Source organism: Zerene cesonia, chromosome 1 (assembly GCF_012273895.1).
Source record: "Zerene cesonia ecotype Mississippi chromosome 1, Zerene_cesonia_1.1, whole genome shotgun sequence".
NCBI classification, from domain to species: Eukaryota; Metazoa; Arthropoda; class Insecta; order Lepidoptera; family Pieridae; genus Zerene; species Zerene cesonia.
Window position 1 is genome coordinate 1,016,607 of NC_052102.1, and position 21,203 is coordinate 1,037,809.

General features: G+C 34.2%; 1 protein-coding gene across 1 annotated transcript in view; it reads left to right on the plus strand.

Moving 5' to 3' along the window:
* LOC119829545 (voltage-dependent L-type calcium channel subunit beta-3-like) overlaps positions 1 to 21,203 on the plus strand; it is a 140,984-nt gene that overhangs the window by 14,296 nt on the left and 105,485 nt on the right. Inside the window, exon 3 of the mRNA XM_038352144.1 lies at positions 13,181 to 13,303. Coding sequence (XP_038208072.1) covers positions 13,181 to 13,303 — 123 coding nt within the window. The remainder of the gene's footprint in view (positions 1 to 13,180; positions 13,304 to 21,203) is intronic.

Sequence of the window (21,203 nt, forward strand, 5' to 3'; positions counted from 1 at the left end):
GCAATAGTAAAAATAAATAACAATTACAAGTTCTTTAATTAAAGCATCGCGTGAAACGCTCATTTTCTATCTCAACCATTCTAATAATATAATCTTAATTTCAACGATTTGTATATAAATTATAACAATAAAACCGATAACTTCAAAGCGGTGGGAGTACAAAAAGGCCGCGTACGGAATAGGTAGGACGGTACAATCGTACTAATAAAATGATTTAAAATTTTACCGCATCTCATAGAAGCACAGTAAACACCTCTCACTAAGGATTAGCCACGTCTCATTCTATGGTGGACTTGTTCAGAGCAAATGACGTTTTAGTAAGATTTTGAAACGATTAGCACATGTATGTTAGTACCTTAATACGGATATGCGAAATTGGTAACTCTGTATAGCACGTTGCATCTAAATTAGGATGATTTAGATAAACACAGAACATTGAATATTAAGAAGAAAATGTCAAATAGGAATTTATAAAAACTCTGTCTCTCTGTTATCTATAATATGTGCAATCAATACTATCTACGCATTAGGTGATATCAATCCAATCTACAGATTAGAATTGATAATTCGTTGTACATCGCTTCCTTATTTAAATGTGTAAGAGCAAGAAGGCGATAAAAAGCTACCATGCATACGATAACATTATTTTATAACCACCCATTACCGATCAGAACTCGAGATTGAAACCCAGCATAAATGAAAAAGTTTGATGAATTTGGATACATTTAAACAACCTTAGTGAAGGACGCTATTTAAACGCCCTTTTATTAGCTTCACCTGTTTGTATGTAACCGACTCCTTTAATCTCGATTTTAACTCACATTTCGCGCATTTAATTCAAACCTTTGCCAACGATCGGTGACAATACCATAACTTAATGTGTTTATCTTATTACCCTGATTAGGATCGAAAATATTAAATAATTTCTGCTTCCGTCCTCTAGTTGATTTTAGCATTACAGCGTGTTTTGTTTTTTACTATTTTAACTACATTAATTATTTATAATTAGAGCCGAAACCGAACAGCTTATATTATAACAGGAAGTACACGTTAACTCTTTGAATTCTAGAATAAAATAATTTCATAATTAATATATGGCATCAAAAATTATTGTGTAGGTATTTGAAGTGGGTAAAACCATTTGACATAATGTTGATAAGAACAAATTCTCAAAGAGGAAAATTGCAAGGTGTTGTTGAACGAAAAATAATCAAATTAGTAGATTTTATTTAAGAAAGATTAGATTTAAAAAGGGGTTTGAATATTAAATTATTGATTTCTCTGTGTATGTTGGGTGGCCGTAATCAATCTAAATAGGAACTAATCGACCGAGCAAGAGATAAGAGGCAGGAGATTAGTTCTATATTCTTATACTTAGGATTTCTGCCTTCGTTAAATGGATTTCCTTCTGAGTTTTAACTATAACAAAATGAAGCGATTGTCGATATCAGAACGAAAGTCAGTTTTGTGTACATTATTATTGTCTAATTTATTATGCCTCATTTACAGATTACTGTCGTGTTTTTTTTTTACATAATAGTGGGCTATATAATTGTAGTGTATTCCATGTGACGCAATGGTAAGTAACCCGGATTCGACTAGGAACGGATTCGATTCATTCTAACATTTTGCTGTAAGAATTCTACAAATTATTAGCTTGCTACTCTTCTTCTTTACTCACTGTTTCCTTTAAGTTTATTTGTCTGGAAGAAATGACTTGGTAGCAATTAGGTGGACCGTTTTGCATAAGTGTCTGTTTGTTTGTGTTTATGTATAAAAGAGCCAATTAAATTTACAATATGGGTGGAAGTCCACATGGTTCGAAAGTGAAATAATCTGACGTGCCCATCTGTCCCGCACGTGTTACGCCGTTAAAGGCTCGCTGGGAAGTGACCCAGTTGTAGCGTGCCCTTGGCAGTGACCAGCTTTCGTATGCGCGCGCGCGGCCTTCGCGTCGGTGTTGCCAGGATGGGGAAATGGTTCATTGTGGGGAGATTTTGTTCAAAATGTTTTATACAAGTTTAGCATTTATACAAGGGTACTATAATGTAAAATAATCGCTATGATTGGTGGGGCCAGGCTGTAAGGGTTGAATTAAAAAATAAAAGATGTTTTTTTAAACGCTTATGCCTGACTATAAAACTTTATATTATGTAATATGCAATATTTGCAATTGCATTATTTTAGGATGACTGAATATCTATCTATATTTATCTTTAACTATAGAATATGTCAAAATCTTTTACAATGCTTTTCGCATTCAATTTTATGTAGTCCCCTAAAAATATTTTAACCGTTCAATGAACTACCGATTAATTGTCCTTATTTAAAATACTTTCAAAGTTTTTCATCCAAATAAATGGCTTCAACTACCTAATGACTATTCTTTTGGAAGTACTGTCGTTATCTTTGTCGATATCGCGAGAACTATTAAGAATATTTGGTGCAGAATTAATTTTTTGTTGTGTTGAGTGTTACGTGGGAGATTAATGATGTTGATGCATGACCATTTAGATTGTCATGTTAGATTGAGCGTATAGAAGGATCATACTGATATTTCATTGAAGAAACAGTATTTAATGGAAAATTATTATTTTTTTTCTTTATCCTACTAATATTATAAATGCGAAAGTTTGTAAGGATGTGTGTGTGTTTGTTGCTCTTTCAGGCAAAAACTACTAAACCGATTGCAATGAAATTTCGTACGTAAACAGCTGGACAACTGGAATAACATAAAGGCAACTTTTTATCCGGATATTCCTAGGGGATACGGACTTACGCGGGTGAAACCGCGGGGCGCAGCTAGTATTATATAATCTTGGAATAATATTGATGCAAAACAAGTTTGTAGTTTGTACTACCTTATATATTGCTGTTCTAATCCTTATTTGTAATATTTGTAATACTTAATTATCATTTACATGTACAGTAAGTATTGAATGATTTTTATGTATTACAAGCATTACAAGCTACAGTATAGTACAGCTTTTTACTTTTATTTTCTACAAGTGGTCCGCCCCGGCTTCGCCCGTGGTACACACATAGCCTATAGCCTTCCTCAATAAATGGGCTATCTAACACTTAAAGAATTTTTCAAATCGGCCCAGTAGATCCTGAGATTAGTGCATTCAAATAAAACTCTTCAGCTTAAATCAGACTCTGCAGAGATAAGGGTTTAAACCTTAGAACAGTACAACAACATATGCTGTTGTATTATCCAAAAGATTATGGTATTGGTACCAATTAATCTCTCTGTGTCGGTGACAATATATGAAAACAATAATATAATCTATTTATTTCAAATAATTTCTAACGAAGAAAACATTTTATAACCATGGTATAAGTACTAAATTATGAAGGTTTACTACCTACAATAGTAAGTTATCATATCGTTTGTAACACTATACCATTATAGTGCGGCAACACCGCCGCTCCGGGGTCACCTTCCGGCGCGAGCGCAGGCTGCGGCACGCAACTGTTATCATTATCACTTTCAGTGCCAGGTGCTGTTGCAACGTACTGCCATTTTGTATTGTTTTGTTTAACTGAACTTGGGGGAAGCTTTTTAAAGTTATTTAGGTTTATTTCAGTATCCGATGGTTTATATTTACATAGATTATAATGTATACCAAATGCTATATAGTTTCCAATGATATTATCGGGATAAATATAGTATCCTATGTTTTCGAAGGTGGTGTCCCCTTCCAATTCATCTAATAATAATCAGAAGTTCAAGAAAAACATCGTGAGGAAACCGGCATGACCAAATTTCAAAAGTTTGACGACCTGTGACACCTGTTAACCCGCACTGAGCCAGCGTGGTTGCCTGAATCCGGACAAGAGGTCTGTGGTCCAGAGTCCAAGAGCAGTGGGGACTGAATGAATTATCAGAAGCTTTTTAAAAAATGTAGAGTACCAAAAAAAATCTTGTCCAAATTATCTACCTTAATATTCGGTATTTTTGCAAAAAGAAACGAGAATGCGCAGTCTTTTAATACACACTGCGACATACTTTCCATTATCACCCATCATAAAGTAATATCACTGTGACGGACGACTCCGATAAAGATTTTGAAACTTAAGCCGTAAAATAATTCAGTAAAACTAATGTAAGTAATTCACTATAAATGGGCAACCGACGTTTACAAACGACGCAATATGTATCCCATTCGGATACAAATACTACATATTTATCATTTCATGTTTATAATACATATTATCACCAGTTTTATTTTGAATTGCGACCGCTTGCGCATTCACGTGAATCGGTTTGTTACTGAAGTACCCGTAGCCTAGTTTCAGCAGTTTTGAATTGAAAATTGTCTATACATAAAGCTGAAATTAAATTATTAATAGCATAATTCTAATCAGGATATACTTAAAAATTACGCTTCAAAGTATAATTCTTTCATTTAATAGTTAACACTAAATATTTCATTTTATTACATTTATGTTATGAATCAAAAAAATTCACTCATGATACGTAAAATCGAATAACTGGTTCAATGCCACTCCGATAAGGTATTTTAATCCTAACTACCATTTGTTTTTGCATTAAGACATCAAGGCGCCATCTTTGTTTCAAAACTAAAAAACTCAACTGAGCTTTAATAAGTTAATCAGCTAATGAAATATCACGCAGCGACGGGAATTGATTTGTTTTTGGACAATTTTCGTGGCTTTTATGCCCTTGCAATAAAGGTCAATATTGATTGTTCAATGTTGAAAGGAAATAAATAATTTGAGTGGAAAGATGGCGCGATAAAGAGTACCTGAGATTTGAGTACGAGCTAGGGTTGGCACTTGGCCAGTTTTTAATAATAAACGTGTTATATTTGTATTTACATGAAATGGAAGATAGATTGCTCGATAATAGATTTTTAAGAGAATCCTAAGTACTAACACGAAATATATGCGAAAATGATGGTTAAACAAGACACAGGATTGTTTTAGAATTAATATTTACGATAATGATAATGCAGTGATATTCAAACACTTGATGTATTATAATAAAAGTTATCTCGTCTCATAAAATTAAATTTCCGTCAATATAGTTTAATGGGAGTAAGTACATTGTGAAATAATTTAGTATTTTTTAATAAAAAAAGTGTACGACTGACAACCCTAGCGTGATAAATGCAAAAAAACGTAAGGGTCGCGGTATTAAAATTCTGTGCACTTGCTGTCACCCGACCCCACAAGAGTTGTTAATGTTTTCATTTACTGTATATTGTTTTTACGTTTTATAACGTTTTACGAATTGCAAACGAGTTTATTTCTGTTATATTTTTTCGTATGAATTTTGCCTCAAATCTGACTCGCCCCATCTCTTCTTGGTTTGAAAAAGCTTTAAAAATTGTGTCTAGATTATGAACTATATGTATCCGTCACACATTTAGAGAGGCATAGCGTCCATTGCAGATCTTACGCCTCTACAAAATAGATTGCCGACTTTAAATTAGGAAGGGATTAAGAAAGAATTGGCGAGGGAAATAAAGGAAAGGAGATAATAGTTTTCCAACTGCTGCTATACCTCTATTTCTCCAGTCCACGAGGACTAGGGAGACCTATTGTGAGGAATTCTTCTCCAATCCTTACAATAAGAGTGCAGCTCGTCCTGCTGTCTAATCCTGCACCTGAAATAGAAGATGAAAAGGAAATACCTATTTCAGCGATAAATTACGTCTTAATAATAATTCGTACACAACTTAAGCTAAAAGCTTAGCATTTTACGCAACCGAAATGTTTTATGCTATCATAAAAATGCGGATCCTTTGCAAGACTAACATCTAGACCTGTACGATGAGCCAGTTATATAAACAATTATGTAATAACACACGACGGAATTACATATATCGCGAATTTCTCACGTCCTTTCATAAATTACTGACATCTATTGGCGTGGGGTGCGGTTAATGGAAGATAGACTCTATGTGAAGGGGAAACGGTCGGTTTTAGATTGTGACGGGTCTTGCACCTGACTGCTTACCCCCGCACGCGGTCTCCACAAAAAATAATATCATATCTCGTAACTGAATCTATCTTTTGTTACGGTAGAGACGGGATCAGGTAAACTTGGACGTGGCATATTTATTGGTTGTGGATAAAAATTGTTTTTGTTGTCTTGTAATTAGTTTCGAAAAAAGGTTCTTCGTTTGGCTTTATAACTAAATGTTTTCGTTACGTGGAATTGAGAGTAATGATGCATTAGAAGTGAAACGAAATGCTAAGATCTTTAAGTATATTTACGCGATTTGTGGAAATAATTTTATGGTAATTTTATAGATCTGTATCTATAAAATTACTATAAAATTATCTAAGTATTTTTAAATGAATTTTTTATCTCTTAACACATCTATCATGTTGTTCCGAACGTTATGCAGCGAGCGGGCAAATAAACATTATTAAAGCACATTAATAAACACAGAACCAAACAAGAAAATCTAACAAATCCCCAATAACAATAATTGCGAAATAATGCCGCATCAAAGTTTCCCACATCCGCACTTATCTCGATGCACTTTCGTTTTTATGCACCTGAGTCAGACCCGACCGCAACCTACGATCCTTTTATACAAATTCAATTTATCCTCCGGTCACCGTGCATTGTGTACACACGTAAAAAACACAAAAACGACGACGCCGAAGTCACGTCTGTTAATGCGCTTATCGTTTTATCGTGCATTATGCCGAGTGGAGTAAAAAATGTGCGATTGGATGTGGCATATGGGAACACATGCGGTGACAATACCGAACATTATTGCCTTGCGAAGAGCGTAAATAACAGGAAATATTGAAAGAATAGAAAAAAATTGATCACGAGGCAGGATTCGAACCTGCGTATCTTGCCTAACCGTAGCAACGTCTAGCCTCTCGGCCACCCGTGAGCCTGCCACAGTAATCGAATTTCTTTTACTCTTTCGGTTTCATGTGCCTAAGGGGCATTTTTTTTCTATACAATTATATATATTGTAAAACAATGAGAAAAATAAAGCGAAAACACATTAACTTTTTATCAACTGTTAACACAATAACAATTCGATTTATCAAATAAGTAGGCACAGGTCCATAAATCGGACAGGTTTCAGAGAAAGCATGGAACCGCCATGAGCGAGTCTAATCGCGTGTAAATATAGAAGTCGTTATGCAAATGCGTCTGGTGAATTATTTGTGTGGAGCGAGCTTTATCTCGCCAGCTTACGTGCTGTCTGAGTTACTAGCTGGTCTTCATCTGATGCTGTCGCGATCTTAGAACGGTTTATTCAACATCTTTCTCATGGTAGATGTTAGCTGTGTGTATGGACATAAATGACGGATATGAAATTTGTAGGAGACTGATTTAATTTGAAAGAGGAAAGAAAGAAAAAAATATTTTAACACACACAAATCATAACACAGAATACAGAAGAGAATAAATTATAAAAGAATAAAAACGAAATTTAATAGCTATGTATATAAATTAATGACTATATACTTCTATCATCAAAGCATCATAGTGGAAGGATAGAAAACCGTCATTTACTGTTGCTTCATTTTTACGTAAAAATCGGTAAAGTGCGAGCTTACCCTCGACTCTGAGGGTTCCGTACAAATAAGCTAAAGAATGCAAATGAATTAGTCACCACTCTATTTATGACCGAGCTTACAATTGCGTGCGTTGCGCTTCATGAGATATAGCCTGTTGACAGACGAGCAAACAGACTGCACTGCAACTGCACTGTCTACGCCGACTTCAGTCTATCTATCTGTCTGTTCAAATTTGTCTGAAATAATACGACCCGCTGTTTCTCTTTGGGCACGGAACTATAAAAATCAATTACCATACTTACGGATCACACATTTCTCACTGATTAATCATATACTAGTACTAAACGGATAATTAATGGTAGGTACAGGGCCATTAACATGCGAAATGATGCCCAATAAATTCCTCAGTTATCATAAAGGTTTAGAAATTCTACCAGTTTTGAACACTTTCTTTGGAATGCGATTTGAAACGTTGTTTGAAATGTTATTAATCGTTTAATTTTGTGTCATTTGAGGCGGTTTTGTCGACGCATCTTGCTCGTAAATAGCTGTGAAATTATAAAAGAGATTATCTGAAAGTTTAAGGAATAAGCTTCGATGTGTTTTGGAAAGCATCATAAACCTTAAATACATGCATGGATGCAATATATGCAGTTTCCATAATATTATATATAGAAACGTGACATAAGGTTAACCTCTAATTAATGGCCACTTTTAATATAAGACCTTAGTCCAAAATTTACAGATTAGGATTGATGGTTCGTCGTACATTGCTTCCTTATTTAAATGTGTTAGACCGAGAAAGCGATCGTAGGTAACGATGCATACGAAAACATTATATTTAATCAACAGATTAGAGATCACAATTCGATATTGACACAGCGTCATTATCATCGGCCCCTACAAGTTTCCACGACTCTGCTGCAACACAGGCGTCCTATGGAGGTTCAGACCATAATCACCCACGCGGATCAAGTACGGGTTGGCAGACAGATTCTTCGACATGTCGATTTTCTCACGAGGTTTTCCTTCACCGTTTCAAGCCAATGTTTCTGTTTAATGATGTGCAGATAAATTGAAAAATTTATATATCTCTTGCACACTCGTCCGGTCCTGACTATCTGACTTTTTGTTTTCAGTCCGAGGTACTAACCACTGACTCACTCCTGCTAGCTGAAACCCAGCATATTTCGCTTGAAACTGAACTAACTGGCATTGCAAATTGCTATGAAAAAAGTTTGACCACCATACCTATCTTTAAATTATCCTTACTTTTTATCTCATTTACACGTTTTTAGCTTTTAGCTTCACCTGATGTATGTGTGTATGTAACCGATACCTTTAGACTCATTTTAAACGGACAGATTTAGCCCAAACTTTGCTTACGTCGATCGTATTGGTCACAAAACAATATTGTCATTAGTTTATCTTATTATCCTGACTAGAATCGTATCTACTACTACTCTGCATAAGAGTAAATGAGACAATTTAGTTGATTCTATCAGTAAATCGTTTTTTTTTCATTAGTTTATGGTTAACTAGCTGAGTCCGCAGTTTCACCCGCGTAAGTCCGTATCCCGTAAGAATATTTGGATAAAAAGTGGCCTATATGTTATTCAGTTGTCCAGCTGTCTACGTACCAAATTTCATTGCAATCGGTTCTGTAGTTTTTGCGTGAAAGAGCAACAAACACACACATCCTAACAAACATTCGCATTTATATTATAATTGATATGATATGATTTATATATGAAATGATATTAGAAGGATAGAATAGGTTCGGATAGGATAAGTATCGCTTATCAAATCTTTGCATCCAAATCTAAAAAACAATAAACCATACCGAAATCCTACGAACGTAGGTAGGTAGCTAGGTACAGATTTCACACGTTCACATAATGTATGCGAACATTAACACACATAGTTTTCAAGTAGAGATGATACTCGCATGTCGCGCCATAAATTATGGTTATTCAAATCAACTGATACCTATCCGTACCGAAACTAATCACGACTGGTTTGCATAGTGCTGTGCGCGGGTATCGATAAAAATTTTCATTGCAATATATAAGTAGTAAAGTAATGTTACGGCGTGAGTCGATGAAGCATTTAAAATTATAAGAAAATGTAGTATTGCTGTTACCTTTTGTATTTCGAAGTAGGTGATCAGGTAGTCTTTAGATCTATTCTGTAGATTTGTCAAGTATATATATAATAGATTTATTCAAATCTATTTCGACATACATTAATAGAATTATTAAGCTTATGTCGAGGTAGATCATTATTCCTACTCTAAAATATTTTGGCATTGATAATGTCATTATGGGTATAATTGACTGAGTTTTTTTTTATTACGATAGACGATCGTTGGTTTAAGCGTTTTTATTAACACAATAAATGAGCCCTTAAAAATAATTTACGAGTAATTGAACAAGTTATATCACCATAACATAAAACGACACTGGGCCTATGACGGATAGGTATGTCGTTATGTTTTTTTGAAATTCAATAAATCAGATACGATAATTGCACGAGACGATGGTCACAATCGAATTCAGAAAATGGATAAACCCTACATACTATATAAACAATTGAAAACACTCTAAGTAAATAAATAATGACTATCGACACAAGCACAACACTAGTATCAAACAAATATGGTTTTATTGGATATCTAGCCAATAATGTGTAATGAATCTCGTAAGTACCAATGGAATGAGATAACCAATTCGCCTAAGTGTGGGTATGGTCCGCTTTTTATTTTATATTATACCGGTTTTATTCCGTGTCACCGCACTCTCATCCGATTGTCACTACTGAGACTATACTTGTTTATGGAAATTCGAACAATATCGTTTAAATTTAGAACGCCCGCCGGCGTTTGAATCTTAAAGTTCCGTCAAAATTCGACGAAATATCGAAATTGCTTTTTGTCATTACATCACTATTTAGTTTATTTGCGATATTCATATTATGTTAATTTTTGGTCATAACATTTTGGTAGTTTATTTTAATGTGATATGTCTTTAACATTTTTTTATTAAGTTAATTATCTGTTTGCACAATTAATTCGGTCTTCTATCACCGAGGTTTATCTTAACGTATGAAGTCTATTAAAATTTTCCTTAAAAGACATTGGATAATCTCGCTACATTTGTTTTGAAAATAATTGTGGACTTGAGGTCATTGCATTTTTATTCGAGTTACAATTTCGAGCTATTATAATAATTTTAGCCTCTATTTCATAGTAGCTGCGCCCCGCGGTTTCACCCGCGTAAGTCCGTATCCCGTAGGAATATCGGGATAAAAAGTTGCCTCTATGTTATTCCAGTTGTCCAGCTGTCTGCGTACCAAACTTCATTGCAATCGGTTCAGCAGTTTTTGCGTGAAAGAGCAACAAACGCACACACATCCTTACACACTTTCGCATTATAATATTAGTAGGATTTGTTTCGTTATTGTAATTTGGGTCATCTGTGTCGTTCTTGAGGGCTTAATTAGTATGTTTTTAAACAATAAGTGCATTTATCTAAATGTCTCACTTGCTTTTATACACCCTTATAATCTTATAAGGATAATATATACTTATAAGATAAACTCGAGAAATTACTGCACTGTCATCGATCCTTGATAGGTGTACAGAGTTTGATTAATCTCATACTCTGTACACATGGGCGTACCCAGGTTCTGGGCTAGGGGAGGGCAAATCAAATTTTTTAAGCCAGGTCCCGTGCGCTTGTTTTGCCTTACACACCACACGAAGACACCTACAATATATATAAAGAAAACACAAGTTATCCTGCATCTAGCTGCCCTCTGCCCCCCCCCCCCCCCCCCCCCCCCCCCCCCCCCCCTGGATACGCCCATGTCTGTACATCAAATTCTGTGCACCTTAAATGGGTCAAAATGGACTCATAAGGAATCGGTTACTCACAAACAGGCGTAGCTACTCTAACATTTATAATATAAGCTACGGATATGTGTTAAACGACATATTACGACATTTAAAAATCATAAAAATGCAACATTCGTCTAAATCCATAGTTATTTACAATTAGAATTATATCTTATAATAACCGACATTCCTTACAAAACTTATTTAAATATCACATGTAATTAACTATATTGAGTACGTTATATATCACTAATTAGTTATTAGGAAAATGTTGGTAATCCAATAAATTACAATTAAAAAAAAACATTGACGTGTTTATAATCTGTGGACTGGTAGATCACTCATAGATCTTTACACAGCTTTATGTGTTCGACCCTGATTGCCGCGCCTACGCAACGTACTCTACCGGAAATATATTTAAAACATATATAATCCGTAAATTAGTCTGTACGTTATGTTATGTGCTAAATCAGTTTTAATATGGTTTACGGTATTTACTAGGTATTCGCACTTCGTTCCGTTTAGTACTATCGCTATCAGTTTAAAGTCTTTTTTAAATCTGATAATAGATAATACTAGCTGCGCCGCGGTTTCAGCCGCGTTAGTCCGTCTGGAGACAACTAGGCGATAGAGTGAAAAGGAAAACTTTTACCCAAGTAGAACTTCTTATTTTTGTAGAAATTTCTTTAAATCACGCGGGCAAAGTCTCAGTAACATAGTGTTTTTTTTTATATTCGACAAACGGCCCACCCCGGCTTCTCCCTTGGTACATATATATCCTATAACCTTCCTCAATAAAAGAGCTATCTAACACTGAAAGAATTATTCAAATCGGACCAGTAGTTCCTGAGATAAGTGCGTTCAAACAAACAAACTCTTCAGCATTACGATATAAGTATAGATTAAATATGAACATAAATGTGCAAAGAACACAATTTATATAGGGCAATTCAAAATAACGAATATGTGAATTTATATTATTCGAAAATCACTGTGGGCTTAAGAAACATTTATATAAATTTCAAATATAGATAAAAAACAAAAAAACATATTTGCCAAATTGTAATTATATCTTTTAAGTTAATGTCATAATAATTTATAATAGATGCTTTGAGATATAATGATGGTCGTATTGCTCAATTACTTACGAAATAAATAAAGGTTTTCTATTTACATTTAACTCTATGGTCAAACCTATAGATATATAATCACGTAGAGTGCACATACTCAAATTTTGGTTAAAAAGTTAAATTTCACTTTTTCTGTCATTTGGAAAAAAAGGTCTTAACTAACAGTTTTAGTGATTAAGCAATATGACCCTTAGGGAGTGTGACACAGCTTTACGTAGTTACTAGTTTTATAGTTATGGCTATGAAGTAAGCGATATGATGGCGATTATAGCAGCGTTATATCCCTTAAATATTATATATTGGCATATAGATTTAGATAATATTTATATGAGCTTTTATTGCTATTAGAAATATAGCTTGATTTTACTGAACTGAAATAAATTTTAAGTCTGCTTTTTAATAAATCACATATCTAATCAATTTACATAATTAACTATCCACGATAATTAGGTCGTGTGCTTTATTTTATGGATAGCAAAGTCATTTCAATTAAAAATTAATTAGTCAGTAATGCCTGTTATATATTATTGTGTCACGGACACAGAAAAACTATTACAAATGTAAACCAGGGACTTCCCGCTGCTGCGATCGCGTTTACTTCATCACCCTAGCCGTAGTGTCCCCCCAGGGTGGTGAGAGGCGCGGGCGCGGCAAGCGGCCCTCCGGCAGCTCGGCGTCCTCCCTCGGCCGCGGGGCACTCTCCGACCCGGACCTCCAGAGCCGACTGCAGCCCAACCTCACAGCCTTCTGGGTTCGTACACAATACTTTGTACAACCCGCGCCAATAATGGAATGAACTAGCGCGATTGATTCGATCATTTATTGGCGCGGGGTATAGATGGAAGACTTAGACTTTTTCATTGTTGTTAGTACTTGATGTTTGCGTCTTCCGTCAGTTATTAGTTAGATGCACATAGTCACACTCCCTTTGTATATGATGAATAGGAGGCTCTAGTATTTTAATTAGATGTGTTATAAGTATTAAACAGAATATCATCTCAATTTTGGTTAAAGATTTAATAGTTCTTGGTCAGGTAAATAACGTATAAACGTATGTTTGATTCTTTGATACATGCATGAAAACAATATGCAAAAAGAAAAATTATGTATTATTAACTCTATTTATTGAGATATACTGAAAGAAGTACACATAAGTTATAGTCTGGCCCCATAATATGCATGAAGATAATTGCACTGCACCTTTATAAATAAAGCATGATGTTTAATTAACTGTAAGTAGGTATACGTATAAATTTATAAATACTTAGACTGGCTATATGTCATTAAAGTAAATTTTGCCTTTTTAAATATAGAATAACTAGTTGCGTCCCGCGGTTTCACCCGCGTTAGACCGTATCCTGTAGGAATATCGGGATAAAAAGCCTATATGTTATTCCAGTTGTCCAGCTGTCTACGTACCAAATTTATTTGCAATCGGTTTAGTAGTTTTTGCGTGAAAGAGCATCAAACATCCTTACTAACTTTCGCATTTATAATGCTACTAGCTGCGCCCCGCGATTTCACCCGCACAAGTCCATAAACCGCGGTGCGCAGCTAGTTAAAACATAAATCAGTCGCATCTATTTTATAAATGCTTATTGCTTCTAGCTGTTTACCTTCAAAACACTAAATATCTTTATCATCTTCACATCCAATATACAATTTTATTGAGCAATTCTTAACTAAACCTTGAGTTATATTTTAAAATCGCGTATATATTAAATTGTAGCACGTCCAATTACGGGCAACATTGAATATAATTTATCTTGACCTGTTTCTAATTAATATATATCATCTGCTATGTGTATGAAAAGAATCAATGCAACTGTCCGCATGTTAGAATTTAACTGTTAACGGTTTTTAATATTGGTTTATGTTTAAAACTCGGTTGTGCGTGTGTTTGTCTCTGAACTCCTAAATGACTGGACCGTTTACCGTTCATTTCAATTATTTTATATTTCAAATGAATGTGACCGAAGTAGTAGAAGTAAAAGCAAGTATCAGAGTAAAATATATTTTTTTAGTAAAATGGGATTTTCCATTTTTTTCGCAAGGAATTTTATATAATTCTATCAAAACTTTACTACTTGTTACAAGAATATATACAGTAAATTTGAAATAATTGTATCAGCTTAAAGAGAATAAATTATCGAATACAGAAAATTTGGGTTTCTTATGTTTGCGATCTTTACTCATTGTTTTCCTTAAAAAATAGTTTTATACCTAATAAATATATTCCATTTATTGGTAAGACATATCGAATTTGACTACAACCAAATTCGCGTTATAACACTAGTCGAAACAACGTCCTTAAACTTTTAAACAAAGACGGTGCTTACCGAAATTAAAATTTTTTACTATCGACACTTACAGATAGTTATGCTAAAGCAATATGACCTCTATCGGTTATAACATAAGAGCGTTCGGCTCATTACCGTCCGGCCGCCTCAATAATTTATTGCACATTGCGTAGAAATCGTTCCCAGACGTTATTCTAATATAATTCGTATATCGAAATGCCGAATGGTTTTAATAGAAATCACTGACATTGTTTATGTTAGAGTACCGTCTTCTTAGTGATTCCCAAACTTTGTGTATAATTGTTTTATAAATGTTGTTTATAATTTGTTGTTTTGATCTAATGATTTTTCAGTTTAATTTGTTGTAATGGAACTATATGTAAATGTGAAATAAAACGTTTAAATTGTTTTTTGTGATTACCAAAAGAGGTTTTTCAGCGTTACATTTAACTAGCTGTTCGCCCCGTCTTCTCCCCGGGGTACATCCGTTCCGTCCAGCTGTTTTTGTGTGTAAACGTTACAAAAATACAAAATAATATTCCTTTAAATAATGTTAGTGTAGACAAATAATATGGTAACGAGTTTAGAAAACTCACAAAATCTTACTCACAACCAGTTCGCCGCTACGCGCGTAGGCGTGCTACGACAGTCTACACAAACGTTCAATGACACAGCACAGACAGTTTAGGAACCGCTGGCCGCGCTCCGAGATTCTCGTGTTTTATGGCGTATTATGCTATAATAATATTTTTTACTTAGCACATTTGTTTATACCTGTATTTGGTGCGCGCGTGTGCGTAGAGCGCGCGTTGGTGTGCGGTGCGCAGGCGCGGGCCACTCACTTGAAGAATATAAAAATGTCGTTCGCTACAAACGGATCTAATAGCCAACTCAGTTTTATGTTCTTTCGCGGTAGAGACGGGGTTGCCACACGTCTTGCGTATCTGAGACGTTTTCAAATTTGAATATGAGGTTTGATTTAAAATTTCTGTTTGTTTTTATTGGAAATAGGTAATGGGTTATCATTTTGACTGTTAGAAGCTGGGGTAGCATAGGATGATAAACAAAAAAATATTGCATTGGAAGGATTGTTGAAAGAATTATTGATTTACATACAATACCTTATTATTATTTTAATGTTACTACCATCCATATAGAAGAAGAGCTGACATAAAAATGGGAACAATTCGAAACGATGGCCATCCTGCGTACAATATACTGTTACACAGTGGGCTTTAGTTTTCGGCGTTTGTCGAAATCGGTTATGGTATTTTAAATATGGCGACGATCCAATTAGACGGTGTACCGCTCGCCTTTTGTTGTTCATGATTTATGGATGAATTCCGCTCAAATGGTAATATTCTTCATGTATATACTAATGTCTATGCCTTTCATAACAGTTCTTATTCAATAGACATATAGAAAAAACATATTGAAAGATTAACTTTTGTTGTATGTGTGGGTACACTTATATCATCATAGGCTAGTATGAAAATTTAACCCAGACTAAACATTAAGCATCTTAACTCTATATATCATATTCTCGAGTTACAATGTTCGTTCCCATACTCCTCTAAAACAGATGAACCGATTCTCAAAATTTCGTGTCTAGATTTGAGAACCGGTAAACATCTATTCATACCCCAAATGATCATATCATAGTAGGCAGGACATCGTTTGCCGGGTCAACTTGTATAAATATATTTATAAACACTTCTCATGTTAATTATTTGGGCTATTAATCAACACAAAGCAATATATAACGATACGTAACTAAGCATTTAGATAATAAAAATAATTAAGACACAAAACTTGTCACAAGACAAATGGCTGCGAAATCAATACATTAATAATAAATTGAATCTCTAATCTTCGTGTAATACAAAAATACTTTACAGAGAAAGCTTAATTAATGAGTATAATTCCATCGTATTGGTAAATAATTTTTAGATGCCGCGCGTGTGGTCCCGATTACTAGTTGTTTAATTTATATGGGTTGGTAGTTGGTACTGTTCTTTAAATTGATATCGTCTGGATTTTTAATTTTATCATTATAGTTAATTAACTTGATTCGGAGATCGTTGGACGTTAAAACATTTCAAATTCGGAGTCATACGTATATTGGAATACTTTTAAAACAGTTTCTTACATTTCTTAGTATCGTTAGAGTTAGGGACGTTTAGAGTGAATTTCAGATAGGCCAGTTTGTTTTTTTATCTGTTTTGTGGCTATGGAATGTAATGATAGATTTAAAAAATATAGCTAACGTTAATATTAATAATACTTATACATGTGTCTCAAGTGTTTGTAAAGGTCCTGTGTTTATCTGACGTGACGGCCAAGAATAATTACAATCCTCTCAGTGGTTTTTGCGTGAAAGAGCAACAAACATACGTACACATACACTTCCCATTTCATAATATTAGTAGAATAGGATGAATATCTATAATGACTGAATTCAACAAATACGATAGTATTTAATATACAAATAATGATATTAACATAGATAGTCATAGATTCAAAACCTACAGATAGATATACAGACGTGAAAGGATTTTGGAAGTAAAATGGAAGGGGGATAAAGATAAGAATCAACCAGCACTTGGCCAGCGTGATGGATTACGATCTAGATGGCCAGTATCCTTCTGTTCGTACGTGTTTGGGCTGATGATGATGAGAAAGAAAATATGCCTTATATTGTTTACACTTGCGCACGCATAACCTTTGTGTATCATAATAATAGTAATACTTATTTATTTTTCTCAAAATTTACAACTACATCTACATAAAATGCACTTAAAAAGGAGGACTGGTGTCTGTGATAGGCCTATAATGCAGATCATAAGACACTTACCCAATCGAACCGTTATAAGTTAGCCTATTACATATTAGTCAAATCCTGAAATACGGCTTACTCGTGCTGAGTGTAGGGATAGTTCTATTTTTGCTTAACATAAATAACATTCAGTTCCTATTCTAATATAGACATACATTAAACTTTAACAGTTTCCCGCTGTCGTTTCTTTTATTGTGCGATTAAATAGTTTTCTACCCTCCGTCCCATAAAAAGCGTGACCTTACACGCATAACATTAAAACTCGAGTCCAAGTTTTTACTCAGTTACTCGTAATTGTTGTTACCTTTTAATATTTAGTACCAGATTTATTTTTACGGCTCTTGGCGAGTTTTATAGAAGTATTTAACGATTCACTATTTTATTATAATCGTTTTACAAGTGAGTTAATTAGTTGGGTTGTTAAGTGCTCGTATCTGTACGATATTGTAAGAAGATAGATGGCCTTAGAATTCGGTGGTTGGATCTTTTATTTACTACAAATTTTGTCTAACGTAGAACGTGTGATAGGACTACGTAGTATATGACTTAGATAGAGATTGATATGACTTAGTGGTATTCAATTGATAACATAAACTGACATTTCTATTCTTTCAAAATTTCTCAACATAAACTGATTTTTGTGTAAAAAAGATTAACAATCAGAAAGATTCTACATATTATTACAATCTCCGCTAAACAGGCATATTGTTCGTAGTTAAATAGTTATTTATTATAATTAAACTCATTCTACGTTAATGGGTTAAATAAATAGCCAACTCCAGTGTACTCTAAACAGAAATTATGATACCTCATTAATCCACGATATTAGGCCAGTTCGCGGTAAACAATTTTTATTTGAGTTCGAGTAATAGTCAGGTTATTGTCTGATTGTCTTGCTGTAAACAGATGCCGGCGTTTATTGCGTATAATAACTCGGTGAGTGTGTTTTTATTTGATTTCGATGTTTATCTTTTATCGGGAATAGTTTTATCGCTCGACTGGATGTGATGCTGCTTTTATTGGCGTTCCTGAGGTACTGGTATGATGTTAAGTGGGTGGTGGTGACGAAAGATTATGTTGTAAGTGTGGGCAAATGTTTCTAATGTAACTCGTGTGAAATGTCGGTGGTGGTTGGATGTGCGTGGATTCAAGGTTCAAAGTTTGATCTAGAAAGAGTATGGGATTATTTTTATTTTTATTTTTTTATGTAAGAGCAAATGAGCTGGGAGGTCAAATGATGGCAAGCGACCATCACCGCCTATAAACATTGGCAGGGATAAACATTCTAATGCGTTTCCTCATATGAAACGAATACATCATGTCAAGCCTTGATTGACGTAGGGAAGGAAAGGCATAGGAAGGGTAAGGAATGGGATACGTGCCTCCTGCTACCCCATTCACCATACGAAACACAACAATCACATACTACTCTTTCACGGCGGTCTTCTGTGGGGCTATGATACTCTCCCCATGTGAGCTGGTCAATTCGTGCCTAATCGTGCTCGACTCCTACATACATTACTAGCTGCGCTCCGCGGTTTCACCCGCCTAAGTCCATATCCCGTAGGAAAATCGGGATAAAATGTGGCTACATGTTATTCCAGTTGTCCAGCTGTCTACGTACCAAATTTCAATGCAATCGGTTCAGTACTGTTTGTGTGAAAGAGCAACAAACGCACACACATCCTTACAAACTTTCGCATTTATAATATTGTATTAGTAGGAAGTAGGATAATATGATTAGATTATAGAGCGGATAGAAAAGAGAAATGTACAAATAATGCTAAATTCGATAAGAAACCTTAACCTCCTTAAGGTGTAGTTACGTAAAATAGGATTTAAATCTATCACCAAAGAGACAGTCATCAAATCAGCCAACGTTTTTCATTACTATTCAAAACACTACTAATGAAATATAATCATTCTGAGAATGATCTCTCTTATTCTGTGATACCGACATTTACATATTTTTAAAAACTTACAACAACAACTTAAACTTACAACTTACTCTGTTGTGTACAATAAAGTATAACAAATAAATAAAATAAACTTATAAGTTTTTATCTCGGTTTAAATCTTAGATAATTTTTAATACAAATTTATTCCGAGTTAATAACTTTTAAACATTTATTTTATTGGAAAACATTTCGTTCGAGAACAAGTTAAAACTTAAAATTTTCGTGTCAAACATTAATTTTTTTTTAATACTATAAAATGTTTGTAAAGCTACTGAATCACGCAAAACACCAGTTTTTGTTTTATAGCTTAACATTGTAAACTTCATCATCAACCCATACGAAGCCGGGGCGGGCGGCTAGTATATAAAGTTATAAAATAATCTTTGCTCCACAAAATTAAACTCCTAATATCATCGAATAAAGTGCTAACATTGTGGTTATGTTATAACGTGTCCATTCGTGCCTTATACGATATATCTCGTTTTGGTCCACATCTCGTTATTACTGTTTTATTGTATGAATACATAATGTTATTCGATGCTGAGTTGCGACATCGCAATTTACCGAAGCGATACTTAGTACGGTAAATTGTCAAAGAATGGATTAATCGTAGACGCGTTAGTTGAATCGCAAGAAAAGTTTGTGTAAAATTTACTAGTTGTGTGTGGATTTATAGCACATAGTGTTTCTAATTTTACTAAAACTTGTCGTTTTTGTATTGTGAATCGACATTCGAATCGTTGGTGCTCTGTAATAGTATATGAGTTTAATTTTTAGTTTTATAGCATTGAAATGCTTTATAAATGAGAAATTTTGAAAGAATAGAAATAGGGTGGCCGAGAGGCTAGGCGCTGCTACGGTTAGGCAAGAAACGCAGGTTTGAATCCTGCCTCGTGATCAAATTTTTTCTATTCTTTCAAAATTTCTCAGTATATGAGTTATTCGCCATTTAAACATTTAATTAAAGCTTTCATTCGAGAACCTAATACTTAACCTTTATCACCTAAATCTACCAGTACATTACACAGTTACGATCTACATAAAACACTTATATTTAATTGTCTTTCTCCACAAGTGATTTAAATTTAGTTTTAATTTATAATGAGTACATCGATTCATGGAGATTGCTTACCAATCTAAAACGAGGAATATACGAAGTACTTTTAACTCGAATTATGCGCTACACCACTTTCCGTGGACTGAAAAATGTTTTCATTATACTTGCATAAGTTATTAAGATCGTTAATAACACTAGAAGTGAGGTCGTTCGCTGAGGTGTGAATATATTACGACACCTAATACAACGTGTGCAAAAATTAGCATTATAAATATGTATTAAATCTATATTAATATATGTATATACCAATATTATAAAGAGGAAAGTTTTGCATGTTTGTAACGTTTTCACACAAAAACCATTCGATCGATTTCAAGAATTCTATCATCATTTGAATGATGGAACTTCACTGGGTGGCATAGGCTATATACTTAGTCTTGCCATAAATATTGTAATAAAGAAAAAAGAAAATTGTTAACTGCAAATAACATTTATTACTT